General features: G+C 40.8%; 1 protein-coding gene across 3 annotated transcripts in view; it reads left to right on the top strand.

Annotated features, from left to right (window-relative positions):
* Positions 1-18,176, top strand: part of LOC128656976 (gastrula zinc finger protein XlCGF66.1-like) — a 473,235-nt gene that overhangs the window by 82,887 nt on the left and 372,172 nt on the right. For 2 of the 3 annotated variants that reach the window (XM_053711182.1, XM_053711183.1), the window contains exons 6-7: positions 4,964-5,062; positions 5,348-5,455. In XM_053711182.1, the coding sequence (XP_053567157.1) occupies positions 4,964-5,062; positions 5,348-5,455 (207 nt within the window). Of the gene's footprint in view, positions 1-4,963; positions 5,063-5,347; positions 5,460-18,176 lie in introns of all 3 variants that reach the window. The other variant, XM_053711181.1, reaches the window with a different exon arrangement.

Here is an 18,176-nt window from a genome sequence, read left to right as displayed (position 1 = left end):
GCCATTGCTCAACAGAAGTGCATTAGTCACATGATGTAGCAGCCATCTTGGATTTTGCGAAAATCTTTAAACGTCTTCTTCTCTTAAACCGCTTAGTGCAATAAAGCGCAATTTTGCACATATGCTCATTGCAAGGTCCTCTACCAAGTTTGTTAAAATTGCGATTTTTCCATAATCAACATGGCTGCTGTGAGACATTAAACTTTTTATCGCCATTTAATTGCGTAAATTTTGCACTTTATACATTAGTTTTACAATATTTAACAATATTACAGTGTAATAGACACATGATTACACATAGTCATAACCCTTAAAGACAATATTGCAGTTAAAATTCGCATTGCGCAGTCGCCTTCGTGAAATAAAACATTTGCAAATTTTCATGAAACTTATGGACATTGTAGAGGTCTATAGTGAGCATAAGTATGTGCAATTTGAAAGCCATACATTGCATAGCTTGGCGGCCATTTTGTTTCATATGCTCCATTTTTAAAAACTAAAAAAATCTTCTTCTCCGAAACCGCTTATGGGACAGACTTGAAATTTTGTTTATAGAGTTATCTTATGACTAACATTCAGATTTGTTCAAGAGAAGTTAATATGTCATGTGGTTTGGCAGCCATTTTGAATTGTTCAAAAACACTTAACGATATTATTAAACTAATAATAAAATAAAAACCATTTTACAAAAATGCTTTATTTTTGCCATGTTTATTGACATCTATGGTGACAATTATTGTGCATAATATGGAGGCTGTATATCATATGATCTGGCAGCCATTTTGTTTTATGCAAATAAAACTGCTTATGTTACAACTGTGAAGCTTGCTGTATAACCTTATATTGTGACCTAGAGTCACAGTTGTTCATGTTGAAGGAATTGGTCACAAGCTGTGGCAGCCATATTGGTTTACGCGAAAATTTCGAAAACGTGTTTTCTTTCCAACCGCTTATGTTAAAGCTGTGAAATTTGCTGTATAACCATATATTGTCACCTAGAGTTACATCTGATCGTGATGAAAGTATTGGTCATATAGTGGGGCAGCCATCTTGAAAAACGCAAACATTTAGAAAACGTGTTATCTTTGCAACTGCTAATGTTAGAATTGTAAAAACTTCTATAAAGCTTTATATTGTGACTTAGCTGCTTGTATGTCATTGCAATGTTGATGCGCATGGCCACCTCTATCGCTGCTTGCAGCTATATTTTTAATATTAAGACGGCAGTTTTTTGTGTAAACCTCAGGCACCTCTTTACCCTTGTATTATCTTCTTTTTTCATTTCCCTTCGGCTGAATGACTGTGGGTTATGGGTAAGGGGAGTGACACTTAACAGCTCTGCTGGGGTGCTCTTTGCCTCCTTCTGCTGGCCAGGAGGTGATTATCCCACTAGTAATTGGAATGAAGTTGTGGACTCTCCTTGCCTGAAAAGAAAGAAATTTAATTTATCAGGTAAGCATACATTTTCTTTTTATTGTGAATTCAGTCATTTTGACGTTAATAAATATGTGACTCAATAAAAGGAATAAAATGGCAACTGATACTTTGCAATCTCATTATCCTTTTGAATCAATGAATGTAGTGGAACATTTTTTTTAATGTACATTTAAGTTCTGAAACATGTTTTGGGGTTTAAATGCTTGATAGGGCTAGATTTATCAAAGCCATTCGTCCAAAATAACGCATACAAACGGATCCTCATATTTATCAAAGCACTCTGCGCCTATAATTGCGCAAATCTGAAAGAAACTTCTTCGCACTTCACTTGCATTCGCCTAGGCTCACATGCCCGCTCCCGAGTGCACCAATATACATTAGTAATAGGCGTAATTTAACAGCCCGACCTACAAATACGCCCAGTTGCTTATTCATCATTGCTTTGCGCCGATAATTCCGGCTGTAATTGCGTGTTGTATATTTCGCCATACAGACTGAGTCGAACACCATTATAATACATGCTTTTACATCTTGAGATGCAGTACTTTACTCTTTTAACTAATTTTTCAAAAGATCAGCGCAAAGAAGATACTGTTATTCCCAGTAATTTGCGCTTCCACAGGCGCATATGGTACTAAAAGTTTTATATGTATATATCGATATATTGATATATTCATTTTTGTGTCAACTTATGGCACAAACAGCACAGAAACATTGTGTAATATAAATATTAGCTAATTAGTTACCTAAAAAACGTTTTTTTTAATAATCAAAACATGGCGGCGCAAATATTTATAGGGAGTAAATGCTGTTCCCGACAGGCGCAATTTATCATTACTACGCCCCAGCTCACCTGCGCAAAGTTACGTCTAATTTTTTTATAAATTTAGGCGCACATGTGCGCCTCTCCAGAGGCGAGCTGGGGCGCAGTTACAGGCGAAGAACATACAGAGTTCGCCTAGCCTTTGATAAATCTAGCCCATAGTAATACCTTCAGATTTGCTGTAAATTTTAAATATTGAACGTAACATCTGAATGTCCAAATCTAATGAATTATCGATCAATCTCAATATTTCCCAAATATTAAGTGTACGGCAATTAAGTACCCATTACATAAGCATTAATTGGTTTTGTGGTGAAATAAAATCCTAAACCATGAAATGTTGTCTGTATTAAAAGTTCTGACGTGATATTAATACATAGATGTTAAAACAGAAGAACCTGAGTGTAACGTGTCAGCTGAAATCTGCAATGCAGGAAATGAGTGACAGTGGCAGTGCAGTAAGTGTCTGTGTGATGTATCTTCAATAGTTTGTTGTCTTTAGGTACTGTACGTTATATCACTGGTCAGGGTGTCACCTCACACTGAGTGTCACAGTACAATATAACCTAATACTCACCGGCTTTTGTCACATTTCTAGGGATTGGTTATCCTGATCGCATAACACCCAAGCCCTATACAGCTGCCTAAGTATAATCATCACTAGTTTCATCTGATCAGCTGCAGATACATAAGTAGAACTTTGTAGGAGCATAAAATAAATCACACAGCGGTATATGATCTTTAAAGCTGCTTATTTATGTCCTGTCTGTATATTGTGAGTAGGACGGATATTGCACTTAAAGGGACATAATACTCATATGCTAAATCACTTGAAACTAATGCAGTATAACTGTAAAAAGCTGACAGGAAAATATCACCTGAGCATCTCTATGTAAAAAATGAAGATATTTTACCTCACAATTTCCTCAGCTCAGCAGAGTAAGTTCTGTGTAAAAAGTTATACTTCACCTGCTCCCAGCTGCAGGTAAAAAGAAAAAAAAATGAAGAAATGAACAGCAGCCAATCAGCATCAGGCCATGAACTCTTACTGTGATCTCGTGAGATTTGACTTAACTCATGAGATTTCATAGTAAGCTTCCTTTACATGATTGGTGAAATAATATGAGAGTTCACGAGGCTCATCCTTTCAGCTGTCCCAGGACAGACACACTAAAATGCTGCTTAGAAATCCTTTACAATGGGAGGTGGCTACTGAGGAACTTTTGAGGCAAAATATCTTTCTTTTTTACATAGAGATGTTCAGGTGATATTTTCTAGTCAGCTTTTTACAGCTATGCTGCATCACTTTCAAGTGTTTAAACATTTGGGTATTATGGCCCTTTAAACCTTCTATCATACATGTGAAAGAGCAGAGAAGCATGTTAGTAATACAGGGTATTTATTTTTATGAGGACATTTTTTAAAGGGACATTGTACCAGCAAGCTACAGCATTCAATACTGAACCAACCAAACAGCAAAGCACAATACTCATGCAAAAATGCATATTAGAAATATTTACTATATATTAATAATATTAATAATAATTACCCAGGTGTTAAGTCGCAGAAGTGATGACCATGGATATTGTATAAGTGTGCAGTAGTTTACCCAATTGACTTGCCTATTCTAATGAGCTGTACACGTGGAGACACACATGCAGATGCAGGGATGGGGCCTGTGGGTGGCACATTTATTTTAGATAAATTTAGTATGAAAGACCAGTAATAATGTATATGTTTGTATAAAGTAATCAGGATTTGACTGGATTTTTTTGTGTGTGAGAGAGCTTGTGTAGTGTGTCTGTATATGTTTCCATGTGCATATCTGTATGTGTGCAGTGTGCATGTGTGTGTGTGTAGAGTCTTACAAAGATTTACAATACTAGTGTTGTATTGTCCCCATGTCAGGTATAGGTGCTGTTGGAATGAATAGTAGTGCTGTATTTTCCTTATGACAGCTATAGAGGCTGTTGGAATACTAGTGTTGTATTGTACCCATATCCGGTATAGGGGCTGTTGGAATACTTGTGCAATATTGTCCCCATTTTAGGTATAGGTGCTGTTGGAATATTAGTGCTGTAATGTCCCCATTTCAGTTATAGGGGCTGTTGGAATACTAGTGCTGTATTTTCGCCATATCAGGTAAAGGAGCTGTTGGAATACTAGTGCTGTATTTTCCCCATGCCAGGCATAAGGTCTTTTGGAATACTAATGCCATATTATCCCCAATTCAGGTATAGGGGCTGCTGGCAATTATAGAGCATACCATAAATTGGTTATTGTGAGTTTTTAATGAATAATTTAGAATGGATTTTATTTTGAAAACCTTAACAAAAACCCTGTGAAAAAAAGTCAGATGGGAATTCTGATTGGTTACAATGAGGCTGTATATATGTAGCTAATAAAGTAACTGGTTCCCAGGTAACTCACTTTACTATATAACTCAGGTTGTATTACTGATGTGCTAATGTCATTATATTTAATGTTTCCTCTAGATGTGGTTGCTAGTGATGTAGGCTCAAGTGTATTTACCTAAAATCCCTTAATTTTTTTTTTTGTCTTATTTATAAAGAGAATATAGAGACTAAATTTAAAATTCAATGGGCTGAGTGCTGAACTGGATGGACTTCTGTCTCGTTTCAACCTCATCTAATATGTTACTATGTAAATAGCGATTCTTTTGTTTTTGTTTTTTTGTTTCAGGTAAAAATGGTGCTAAGATTTCATCTAAGGCGGAAAAATCAGAATATCAGTGGCTAACAAATATCACAGAAGCTGCACAGCAGGAGATACTAGGTCCAGGTGAGTATACGTGTGTGATGCATCTGGTGGGGTGCAAGGCACAGGTGAGTGTATGTGTGTGATGGGTCTGAAGGATGCAGAGCACAAGAAAGCGTTTGTGTGTGACGGGTCTGAGGGACACGGTAGATGGGAGTGTACGTGTGTGACATATGTGGGGGACGCAGGCCACAGGTGAGTATACGTGTGTGATGTGCCTGAGGGATGCAGGGCACAGATTCAGATGTTACAATTTCCTTGTTCAATGCTAAGAGCTAATATGTGACCATATTTATATGATCTATGCAGGTTATGATAAGATTGAAGTCACACTTAATGCTGAAGAAACAGATGATCTGTATGTAAAGAGTCAGCTGCAAGCTGTGAAGCAGGAAATCAGTGACAATATCAGTACAGGTGAGTGCACGTGTGTAATGTGTCTGAGGCATATAGATCACCTGCCACGCTAAACACAGGGAGGTTTTTATTAATGGGAAGGGAGTCACTTTGAGAGCCTCTATGAACCCCAGTTATTTGTAGGTGATTGTGATAGTTTATGTAGGACTGAAATCCAAGTTTAAATATGAGTGCAAAAGACTTAACCCCTTAACGACTGGCGACATACAGGGTACGTCCTACAAAAAACGGTCGTTAACGACCTCAAGGCAGAACATACAGTGATCTGAGATGTCATCGTAGAAAATGCAGCATGTCTGCAGAAAGAACAGGACACAAACAGGAACTGTTAGCGATTTAAATTTTCAGAGCTGCTCCACATTAGGCTGTTCTCTGGCTGCACTGTGTAAGTTTTCCTTATCACAATTCCTCCAGAGCAACGTGCTGTTTGAAGTGAACAGTCAAATATACAGTAGTGCTGCAAAGTAGTAGTGCATTAATTGACTGGCTCTCAGAGATTGTTTCAAGCCCATCCCCTAGCCTTTCACAGTCTGCAAAACTGTTTTTTTCTGAATGTAAAACATTCGTATAAGCATTGCACCGTTTTTAGAGTATGTCTGCTGCTAATTTGCAATGCAATTTTCAACTACTGCATTATGATATAAAGCTTTAAATATTGCTTTATTCTCCAACTAACACCGTTAACATTAACTGTATCAAGAAGCCTTACGTGAGCTCCTAACCCATGAATGGGACTGCAGCTTCTCTTGAATATGAAAATAATGTCCAGCAATCATGTATAACACTTTCGGGTGCAAAATTTGCAACAGGGTTCTGCACTAGCCCTCAATGTCACAGCGCAGCAGCACATCAACCCTTCACACTTCTGTTTATTGGAACAGGGAATGTTTTTGTGGGCATCAGCACTAAATCAGGCGATGGCGAGCTGCTGATCTGCAGCTACTCAGGCAGTGAATATAGAGCAGCTTTATGGCTGGTAGAAGCACATATAAAAAGGGACATTAAAACACTTCTTGCTTACGTGGAAAAATTGTGTTTGTCCCACGCTACCTAGAGGCTAAAAAGCAAGATGTTTTGGAACTGCACTTTCCACGGTGCTTAACTAGACTGCAGAGTGCCTAAACTTCATGGGAAGTGTGGTTCCAAAACATCTAGGGTGCCAAGAATAGCCGGCACTTGTCTAGGCTTTTCAGCATTTGAAAATCTAGGCTACAGAATTTGCTTTTCAGCCTCTAGGTAGTGTGGGACAAATTATCTAACCTAGGTTTTCTTCCAAATGCTGAATAGCCTAGACAAGTGCCGGCTAAATTTGGCACCCCAGATGTTTTGGAACTACACTTCCCATGAGGCTTAGGCACTCTGCAGTCTAGTTGAGCATCATGGGAAATGTATTTCCAAAACATCAGGGGTGCCAAGGTTAGCCATCACGACCAACGACGTACCCTGTACGTCGTCAGGGGTTTCAAGCGGTGGATGTAATCCTGATCGCTTCCAGCCACTTTCATGTTATTGCAGTGATGCCTTGATATTGAGGCATCCTGCAATAAAAAAATGTAGGCATCCGATGCAGAGAGAGCAACTCTGTGGCCCTCTCTGCATCGGCCAGCGATGGTGCCGATCGTTGGTGGGAGCCATTGCAGGGAGGCGGGTGGGCGGTCATCGCTGGAGGATATCCGACAGAGGGGGCGGGATCACGTGCAGGGGCGCCGGGAGCGTGCACGTGGGGCGGGAGCGGGTGGGAACCCTACACTATGAGACAAGGGAAGAAGGGAGAGAGGAGGGGGGGACATTGTATCTAAGGGATCTGGGAGGGGGTGGGGGTAGGTTATTGAGGGTGGCAGCTACACTACAGAAAAATAGTGTTTTTTTTTTTTTTATGCAAAAAATAAAAGCTAATTATATGGCAAACTGAGTACTGGCAGACAGCGGCCAGTACCCAAGATGACTGCAAATAGGTAGAGGGGGGAGGGTTAGAGAGCTGTTTGGGGGGGTCTAAGGGGGGATCCTACAAGGTAGAATATATATTTAAAAAAAATAAATTAAAACCCTTTTATTTTAGTAGTGGCAGACTTTCTGCCAGTACTTAAAGGGACAGTCAACACCAGAATTTTTGTTGTTTAAAAAGATAGATAATCAATTAATTACCTATTCCCCATTTTTGTATAACCAACACATTTATAATAATACATGTTTACCTCTGTAATTACCTTGTATCTAAACCTCTGCAGACTGCCCCCTTATTTAATTTCTTTTGACAGTCTTGCATTTTAGCCAATCAGTGCTCACTCCTCGGTAAATTCCCCTGCATGAGCTCAATGTTATCTATACGAAACACATGAACTAAAGCCCTCTAGTTGTGAAAAACGGTCAAAATGCATTTAGATTAGAGGCGGCCTTCAAGGTCTAAGAAATTAGTATATGAACCTCCTAGGTTTAGCTTTCAACTAAGAATACCAAGAGAACAAACCAAAATTGGTGATAAAGGTAAAGTGGAAAGTTGTTTAAAATCACATGCCCTATTTGAATCATGAGATTTTTTTTTTGGACTTGACTGTCCCTTTAAGATGGGGGGACAATTGTGGGGTGGGGGAGGGAAGAGAGCTGTTTTGGAGGGATCAGGGGGTGGGATGTGTCAGGTGGGAGGCTGATCTCTACACTAAAGCTAAAATTAACCCTACAAGCTCCCTAAAAGCTACCTTCTAATTACCAAAAAGCAATGCAAAAGCCATATATGTCTGCTATTTCTGAACAAAGGGGGTCCCAGAAAACCATTTACAACCATGTGTGCCATAATTGCACAAGCTGTTTGTAAATAATTTCAGTGTGAAACCTAAAGTTTGTGAAAAAGTGAAAACATTTTTTTAGTTGATCGCATTTGGCTGTGAAATGGTGGCATGAAATATACCAAATTGGGCCTAGATCAATACTTTGGGTTGTCTACTACACTAAAGCTAAAATTAACCCTACAAGCTCCCTAATTAACCCCTTCACTTCTGGGCATAATACACGTGTGGTGCGCAGCGGCATTTAGCGGCCTTCTAATTACCAAAAAGCAACGCCAAAGCCATATATGTCTGCTATTTCTGAACAAAGGGGATCCCAGAAAAGCATTTAAAACCATTTGTGCCATAATTGCACAAGCTGTTCGTAAATAATTTCAGTAAGAAACATAAAGTTTGTGAAAAAGTGAACGATTTTTTAGTTTGGAAATAGCAAAGTGCTACTTGTACTTATTGCCCTATAACTTGCAAAAAAAGCAAAGAACATGTAAACATTGGGTATTTCTAAACTCAGGACAAAATTTAGAAACTATTTAGCATGGTTGTTTTTTGGTGGTTGTAGATGTGTAACAGATTTTGGGGGTCAAAGTTAGAAAAAGTGTGTCTTTTACCATTTTTTCATCATATTTTATATTTTTTTTTATAATAAACTAAGATATGTTGAAAATAATGGTATCTTTAGAAAGTCCATTTAATGGCGAGAAAAACTGTAGATATATATATATATGTGGGTACAGTAAATTAATAAGAGGAAAATTACAGCTAAACACAAACACAGCAGAAATGTAAAAATAGCCCTGGTCCCAAACGGTCAGAAAATTGAAAAGTACTGTGTTCACTAAGGGGTTAAAGGATTACTCAAGTCAAAATTAAAAGAATACTAACTGAACCCACATTTTTTCTTTCGTGATTCAGATAGAGCATGCAATTTTAAGCAACTTTATAATTTACTCCTAATATCAATTTTGCTTTGTTCTCTTGTTATCTTTATTTGGAAAAAAAAAGTCCAGAACTCTGGACAGCACTTGTTTATTGGTGGATGAATTTATCCACCAATCAGCAAGAACAACCCAGGTTGTACACCAAAAATGAGCCTTCATCTAAACTTACATTCTTGCTTTTCAAATAAATATACCAAGAGAATGAAGAACATTTGCTAATAGGAGTAAATTAGAAAGTTGCTTAAAATCGCATGCTCTATCTGAATCACTAAAGAAAAAAATTGGGTTCAGTGTCCCTTTAAACTTTAATGATTCAGATAGAGCAGGCAATTTTAAACAACTTTCCAATATACTTCCATCAACAAAATGTGCACAGTCTTTTTGTATTTACACTTTTTGAGTCACCAGCTCCTACTGAGCATGTGCAAGAATTCACAGAATATACGTATATGCATTTGTGATTGGCTGAAGTCTGTCTCATGATGCTGTGGGAGTGGAAATAGACATAACTTTGAAATTTGTCAGAAATAAAATCTACTACTCGTTTGAAGTTCAGACTAAGTGCTATTACATTGTCTTTTAATCATGCATTTGTTGATTATGCAAATCTACTGTATTTACTGGTCCTTTAAGCACAGGGTGATATTCTAAGTAATTTTCCTCTTTTTATTAGAGAAACAAATGTTCTGAACTTTATTACTTTTCTTAAAGGGACAGTCTAGTCAAAAATAAACTTTCATGATTCAGACAGGGCATGCAATTTGAAACAACTTTCAATTTACTTTTATCTCATAGTATTCTTAGTTGAAAGCTAAAACTAGTTAGGCTCATATGCTAATTTCTAAGCCCTTGAAGGCTGCCTCTAATAGCAGTTCATTTTGTCAGTTTTTCACAGCTAGAGGACATTAGTTCACGTGTGCCATATAGATAACATAGTGCTCCCGCCCGTGGAGTTACCTAGGAGTCAGCGCTGATTGGCTAAAATGCAAGTCTGTCCAAAGAACTGAAATAAGGGGCAGCCTTCAGAGGCTTAGATATAAGGTAATCACAGAGGTTCGTGTATTAATATAATAGTCTTGGTTATGCAAAACTGGGGATTGGGTAATAAAGGGATTATCTATCTATCTTTCTTTCCTAAGACATGGTGAGTCCACAACGTCATCCATTACAGTTGAGAATACCACTCCTGGCCAGCAGGAGGAGGCAAAGAGCACCACAGCAAAGCTGTTAAGTGTCACTCCACTACCCATAATTCCCAGTCATTCTCTTTGCCTCTGTCAGTGGAGGAGGTGAAGTTCTGGTGTCTGAAGAAAATTGGATTTCTTTTGCATGATGTACGAGTCAACGGTTTCATCCTTACTTGTGGGATATTATCCTTCCTAACAGGAAGTGGCAAAGAGAGCACCCACAGCAGAGCTGTCTATATAGCTCCCCCCTTAACTCCACCCCCCAGTCATTCTCTTTGCCGGCTCTAAGCAGGAAGGGTAAAGTGAAAGAGGTGATAAAGTATTAGTTTTTATTTGTCTTCAAGCAAGAGTTTGTTATTTTTAAATGGTACCGGTGTGTACTATTTACTCTCAGGCAGGAGATAGATGAAGATTTCTGCCTGGAGGATGATGATCTTAGCATTTGTAACTAAGGTTCACTGCTGTTCCCACAGAAGCTGAGGAGTACAGGAAAACTTCAGTGTGAGGAACGGTTCTTGCTATACAGCAATGAGGTATGTTCAGTCATTTTTTCTGCAGAGACTGTGATAATTCAGAAAGACTGACAGTATCCACATTAGGGGAAGGGTAAGCAGTAATCCTAGTCTTAGAAGGGCATTACTAGCTTGCATAAGGGGCTAATCTTATGGGCACTCAGTTTGTATGATATATTAGGCAAACATTTGTGTGTTCTGGGAGTACTGTTTTTATTTCCTTTGGGACTTCTGTTTTTGAGGGTACACTTGGCTTATTTAGGGTTTTTATAACCCACATGGCTTAAAAATCGTTTGGTAGATTTGTGTGTAGGCCCCAGCAACATCGAGTGAGAGGGGCGGGGCCTATTTTCGCGCCTCAGTTGCACAGTTGTTTTACAAAGACAAGCAGCAAGCTACAACAGGAGGGTCCTGGTGCACTTCTAAGGGCCTAATCAAAGCTTTATTCCCACATTTTTGATCCTTGAGGGCAGGTAGGCGGCACAGCAGAGCTGTGGCAGGGTGCTGACAAGGGTTTTACCGGTTTTTGAACACTTTTCAATCCGGTTTTCACATTTGAGGGTTAATTGCCTTTATACTTGTGGTGCAATCTTACTAAAGCTGTATGTGTACACTGTAAACATTTCGGAAAGTTTGGGGTAATTTTAAGCAGTTTTGCAGTTTGTGTATGCCTTTTTTTCTCTTAAAGGCACAGTACCGTTTTTGATAATTGTTGTTTTTGCATTAAATAAAGTGTTTTCCAAGCTTGCTTGTCTCATTACTAGCCTGTTTAACATGTCTGACATTGAGGAAACTCATTGCTCAATTTGTTTAGAAGCCATTGTGGAACCCCCTCTTAGAATGTGTCCCACTTGTACTGATATGTCTATAAATTGCAAACAGCATATTTTGACTTATAGGAGTTTGGAACTGGGTGATTCTCAGACAGAAGGGAGTCAGGTTTTGCCATCTAGTTCTCCCCAAGTGTCACAACCAGTAACGCCCACACAAGCGAAGCCAAGTACCTCTAGTGCGTCTAATTCTTTCACCTTGCAAGATATGGTCTCAGTTATGAATACTACCCTCACAGAGGTTTTATCTAAACTGCCAGGGTTGCAAGGGAAGCACAGTAGCTCTGGGTTAAGAACAAATGTTGAGCCTTCTGACGCTTTAGTAGCCTTATCCGATATTCCCTCACAATGTTCAGAGGTAGGGATGAGGGATTTGCTATCTGAGGGTGAGTTTTCTGATTCAGGAAAAATGTTCTCTCAGACAGATTCAGATATGACGGCATTTAAATTTAAGCTGGAACACCTCCGCTTATTGCTTAGGGAGGTTTTAGCGACTCTGGATGATTGTGACCCTATTGTAGTTCCAGAGAAATTGTGTAAAATTGACACATATTTAGAGGTTCCTGTTTACACTGATGTTTTTCCAGTCCCTAAGAGGATTTCGGATATTGTTACTAAGGAGTGGGATAGACCAGGTATTCCGTTCACTCCCCCTCCTGTTTTTAAGAAAATGTTTCCCATATCTGACACCATGCGGGATTCATGGCAGACGGTCCCTAAGGTGGAGGGAGCTATTTCTACTTTAGCTAAGCGTACAACTATACCTTATACTATATTGAGGACAGTTGTGCTTTCAAAGAAATTTTTTGTTCATCGGGGTTTTCTTCTCCAGCCTATAGCGTACATTGTTCCTGTAACCACTGCAGCTGCCTTTTGGTTTGAGGCTCTGGAAGAGGCTCTTCAGGCGGAGACCCCACTAGATGACATTCTGGATAGAATTAGGGCTCTTAAGCTAGCTAATTCTTTCATTACAGACGCCGCTTTTCATCTGGCTAAATTAGCGGCAAAGAATTCAGGTTTTGCCATTTTAGCGCGTAGAGCGTTATGGCTTAAGTCCTGGTCTGCTGATGTTTCATCAAAATCTAAGCTGTTGACCATTCCTTTCAAAGGTAAGACCCTTTTCGGGCCTGAATTGAAGGAAATCATTTCTGATATCACTGGAGGGAAGGGTCATGCCCTCCCTCAGGATAAGACAAATAAGACGAGGACCAAGCAAAATAATTTTCGTTCCTTTCGAAACTTCAAAGGTGGTCCCGTTTCCTCTTCCCCTGCTGCGAAGCAAGAGGGGAACTTTGCTCAATCCAGGCCAGTCTGGAGACCTAACCAGGCTTGGAACAAGGGTAAACAGGCCAAGAAGCCTGCTGCTGCCACCAAGACAGCATGAAGGGGTAGCCCCCGATCCGGGACCGGATCTAGTAGGGGGCAGACTCTCTCTCTTTGCTCAGGCCTGGGCAAGAGACGTTCAGGACTCCTGGGCGGTAGAAATCGTAACCCAGGGATATCTTCTAGATTTCAAGGATTCTCCTCCAAGGGGGAGGTTCCATCTTTCTCAATTGTCTGTAAACCCGACAAAAAGAGAGGCATTCTTACGCTGTGTAGAAGACCTTTTTACCATGGGAGTGATCTGCCCAGTTCCGAAAGCAGAACAGGGGCAGGGGTTCTACTCCAATCTGTTTGTGGTTCCCAAAAAAGAGGGAACTTTCAGACCAATTCTAGATCTCAAGATCCTAAACCAATTCCTAAGAGTCCCATCTTTCAAGATGGAGACCATTCAGACTATTTTACCAATGATCCAGGAGGGTCAATATATGACCACCGTGGACTTAAAGGATGCGTATCTTCACATTCCTATCCACAAAGATCATCACCAATTCCTCAGGTTTGCCTTTCTGGACAAACATTACCAGTTTGTGGCTCTTCCCTTCGGGTTGGCCACGGCGCCACAAATCTTCACAAAGGTGCTAGGGTCCCTTCTGGCGGTCCTAAGGCCACGGGGCATAGCAGTGGCGCCTTATCTAGACGGCATTCTAATTCAAGCGTCGACTTTCCAACTAGCCAAGTCTCACACGGACTTAGTGTTGGCCTTTCTAAGATCTCACGGGTGGAAGGTGAACGTAAAAAAGAGTTCTCTTTCCCCCCTCACAAGAGTTTCATTTCTAGGGACTCTGATAGACTCGGTGGACATGAAAATATTTCTGACGGAGGTCAGGAAATCAAAGATTTTGTCCACCTGCCGAGCTCTTCATTCCATTCCTCGGCCGTCAGTGGCTCAGTGTATGGAGGTAATCGGTCTAATGGTAGCGGCAATGGACATAGTTCCGTTTGCTCGCTTACATCTCAGACCACTGCAACTATGCATGCTCAATCAGTGGAATGGGGATTATGCGGATTTATCTCCTCAGATAAATCTGGATCAAGTGACCAGAGACTCTCTTCTTTGGTGGTTGTCACAGGATCATCTGTCCCAGGGAATGTGTTTCCGCAGGCCAGAATGGGTTATAGTGACGACAGACGCCAGCCTACTGGGCTGGGGTGCAGTCTGGAATTCCTTGAAAGCACAGGGTTTGTGGACTCAGGAGGAGGCCCTCCTACCGATAAATATTCTGGAATTAAGAGCGATATTCAATGCTCTTCAGGCGTGGCCTCAGCTGGCTTCGGCCAGATTCATCAGATTTCAGTCAGACAACATCACAACTGTGGCTTATATCAATCATCAGGGGGGAACAAGGAGTTCCTTAACGATGATAGAAGTTTCAAGAATAATCCGATGGGCAGAGGCTCACTCTTGCCATCTATCAGCGATCTATATCCCAGGAGTAGAGAACTGGGAGGCAGATTTTCTAAGTCGTCAGACTTTTCATCCGGGGGAGTGGGAACTCCATCCGGAGGTGTTTGCTCAACTGGTTCAGCTATGGGGCACACCAGAATTGGATCTGATGGCGTCTCGTCAGAACGCCAAACTTCCTCGTTACGGATCCAGGTCAAGGGATCCTCAGGCAGTACTGATAGATGCTCTAGCAGTACCCTGGTCGTTCAATTTGGCTTATGTGTTTCCACCTTTCCCTCTCCTTCCGCGTCTGATTGCCAGAATCAAACAGGAGAGAGCTTTGGTGATTTTGATAGCGCCTGCATGGCCACGCAGGACTTGGTATGCAGACCTGGTGGACATGTCATCTCTGCCACCATGGACTCTGCCACTGAGACAGGACCTTTTGGTTCAAGGTCCATTCAAGCATCCAAATCTAATTTCTCTGCAACTGACTGCTTGGAGATTGAACGCTTGATTCTATCAAAGCGGGGTTTCTCTGATTCGGTCATAGATACCTTGATTCAGGCTCGAAAGCCTGTTACCAGGAAAATCTATCATAAGATATGGCATAAATATCTTTTTTGGTGCGAATCCAAAGGCTTCTCCTGGAGTAAAATCAGGATTCCTAGGATTTTGTCTTTTCTCCAAGAGGGATTGGAGAAAGGATTGTCAGCTAGTTCCATAAAAGGACAGATATCTGCTCTGTCCATTCTGTTGCACAAGCATCTGGTAGATGTCCCAGACGTTCGGGCTTTTTGTCAGGCTTTAGCTAGAATTAAGCCTGTGTTTAAACCTGTTGCTCCGCCATGGAGTCTAAATTTAGTTCTTAGAGTTCTTCAGGGGGTTCCGTTTGAACCCATGCATTCCATAGATATTAAGCTTTTATCTTGGAAAGTTTTGTTCCTAGTTGCTATCTCTTCAGCTCGAAGAGTCTCTGAACTATCTGCATTACAATGTGACTCGCCTTATCTTGTTTTCCATGCTGATAAGGTGGTTTTGCGTACCAAGCCTGGGTTCCTACCTAAGGTTGTTACTAACAGGAATATCAATCAGGAAATTGTTGTTCCTTCTCTGTGTCCTAATCCTTCTTCTAAGAAGGAACGTCTGTTGCACAACTTGGACATGGTTCGTGCTTTGAAATTTTATTTGCAGGCAACCAAAGATTTTCGTCAATCATCTTCTTTGTTTGTTGTCTATTCTGGAAAGCGTAGGGGTCAAAAGGCTACGGCTACTTCTCATTCCTTTTTGGCTGAAAAGCATCATCCGTTTGGCTTATGAGACTGCTGGACAGCAGCCTCCTGAAAGGATTACAGCTCATTCTACTAGAGCGGTAGCTTCCACATGGGCTTTTAAAAATGATGCTTCTGTTGAACAGATTTGTAAGGCTGCGACTTGGTCTTCGCTCCATACCTTTTCAAAATTTAACAAATTTGATACTTTTGCTTCTTCGGAGGCTGTTTTTGGGAGAAAGGTTTTGCAAGCAGTGGTGCCTTCCGTTTAGGTTCCTGTCTTGTCCCTCCCTTCATCCATGTCCTAAAGCTTTGGTATTGGTATCCCACAAGTAAGGATGAAACCGTGGACTTGGTACATCATGCAAAAGAAAACAAAATTTATGCTTACCTGATAAATTTCTTTATTTTGCGATGTACCGAGTCCACGGCCCGCCCTGTCTATTCAAGACAGATGGTAATTTTTATTAAAAACTTCAGTCACCTCTGCACCTTATAGTTTCTCCTTTTTCTTCCTTGGCCTTCGGTCGAATCACTGGGGGGTGGAGTTAAGGGGGGAGCTATATAGACAGCTCTGCTGTGGGTGCTCTCTTTGCTACTTCCTATTAGGAAGGATAATATCCCACAAGTTAGGATGAAACCGTGGGCTCGGTACATCGCAAAAGAAAGAAATTTATCAGGTAAGCATAAATTTTGTTTTCTTTTGCTACAAGCAAGTTTTTTTGGGTCTAGCTGTACTCCACGTTAGTCTCTTCAGTAGGGCAGTGGTGGCTTTAAAGCAGTTAGGAACTTGTGAGGTGGGCCTCACTGCGTTTTCCTAACAGGTTGCTGCCCTAGTCTAGAAAGCCAGAGTAGGCTTACTCTGTTCTTTATTCTTTCCACAGGTCTCTGTAAGGAGTGGCATCCTTTCATACCATGTGAGCTGTCCTTCTGCCGGACAGCTAGAAGCGCAGGTAAGTGCCTTTTGTTTTCTGGACCTAGGAGGCTGGCACTGAAGGGGTTATGGAAAAGACTCTAACATCTGTATTAGTTTTTATGGGACACACAAATCCTTAATGGAGGATTGGTTTGGCAGTGAGCAGGCACTTTATTGTATGTGACTGGGAAAACTTAAGGAGTTAACCTCTTCCATGGTCAGGAAGGGGTTAACCATCTTTGGTGGCTCATTAACTATTATTATTTGGCGGTACATTTTTCACTCCATGTTAAACACACGTCCAATATTGTTTTTCATTTTGACTATCCTTGTCTGTCCTGAAGCGCGCATAATAATTGTGCCCTGCGGTTCCTCTCAATCTCCCGGAGGAGTTTATTTGCCTGCAGAAATTGCTGCCCAGGTATCTTCAGTGGTATCTGAGGCCTTATTTGCCATTCTGTTACTAAGTGGAAAACGCAAGAGGAACATTAGAGGATCAGATGTTAATGTTTCTGCTCCTATCTCTGCTACTCAGATAGCCCTCTCTCATAAGTCTGATGAGGAGGATACGTCAGTAGCCTCTGAGGGTTAAATCTCAGATTCGGACAGTAGAATTCCTTCATCTGATGCTGAAGGTAGTATTATTCAGATTTAAGCTTGAACACCTTTGTGTACTGTTAAAGGAGGTTTTAGCTACTTTGGACGACTCCAACCTGCCTGTCGTTGACAACCCTAAAAAATTAAGTAAACTTAATAAATACTTTGATATTCCTTCCTCGATGGAAGTGTTTCCTGTTCCAGACCGTGCAACAGAGATTATTGTGCAGGAATAGGAGAAGCCAGGGATTCCATTTTCCCTGTCTCCTGTTTTTAAAAAGATGTTTCCTGTCGCTGACTCCATTAAGGACGCATGGTGGACGGTGCCTAAGGTAGAAGAAGGGGCCATTTCTACTCTGGCTTAGAGAACTACTATTCCTATAGAGTATAGCTGCTCTTTTAAAGATCCTATGGACAAAAAGCTGGAGGCTTATTTGAAGAAGATGTATGGTCATCAGGGTCTTCAGTGGCAATCATGGATGTTACCTCTAAGTCCAAGCTTTTAGTGCTTCCTTACAAGGGTAAGACCTTTTTTGGCCCTGGTTTGGCAGAAATAATCTCTGACATTACTGATGGGAAAGGGTCTTTTCTACCACAAGACAAGAAAAATAGATCTAAAGGACATTAGTCATTTTCGTTCCTTTCGTAACCCCAAGGGAAAGTCTTCCTCTCCCTCTTCTAAGCAGGAACACTCCAAGTCGTCTTGGAAACCCAATCAGTCTTGGAACAAGGGAAAGCAATCTAAGAAACCTACAGTGAGTCGAAGTCAGCATGAAGGGGTTGCCCCTGGTCCAAATCTGGATCAAATGGGGGGCAGACTTTCTCTGTTTTATCCAGCTTGGGTACGAGATGTCCCAGACCCTTGGGCTGTGGACATAGTGTCTCACGGTTACAAAATAGAATTCAAGACTTTTCCTCCC

Source organism: Bombina bombina, chromosome 4 (assembly GCF_027579735.1).
Source record: "Bombina bombina isolate aBomBom1 chromosome 4, aBomBom1.pri, whole genome shotgun sequence".
In the NCBI taxonomy this organism is placed as follows: Eukaryota; Metazoa; Chordata; class Amphibia; order Anura; family Bombinatoridae; genus Bombina; species Bombina bombina.
The sequence above is the reverse complement of the archived record's forward strand: the minus strand, read 5'-3'. Positions and strand labels throughout refer to the sequence as shown.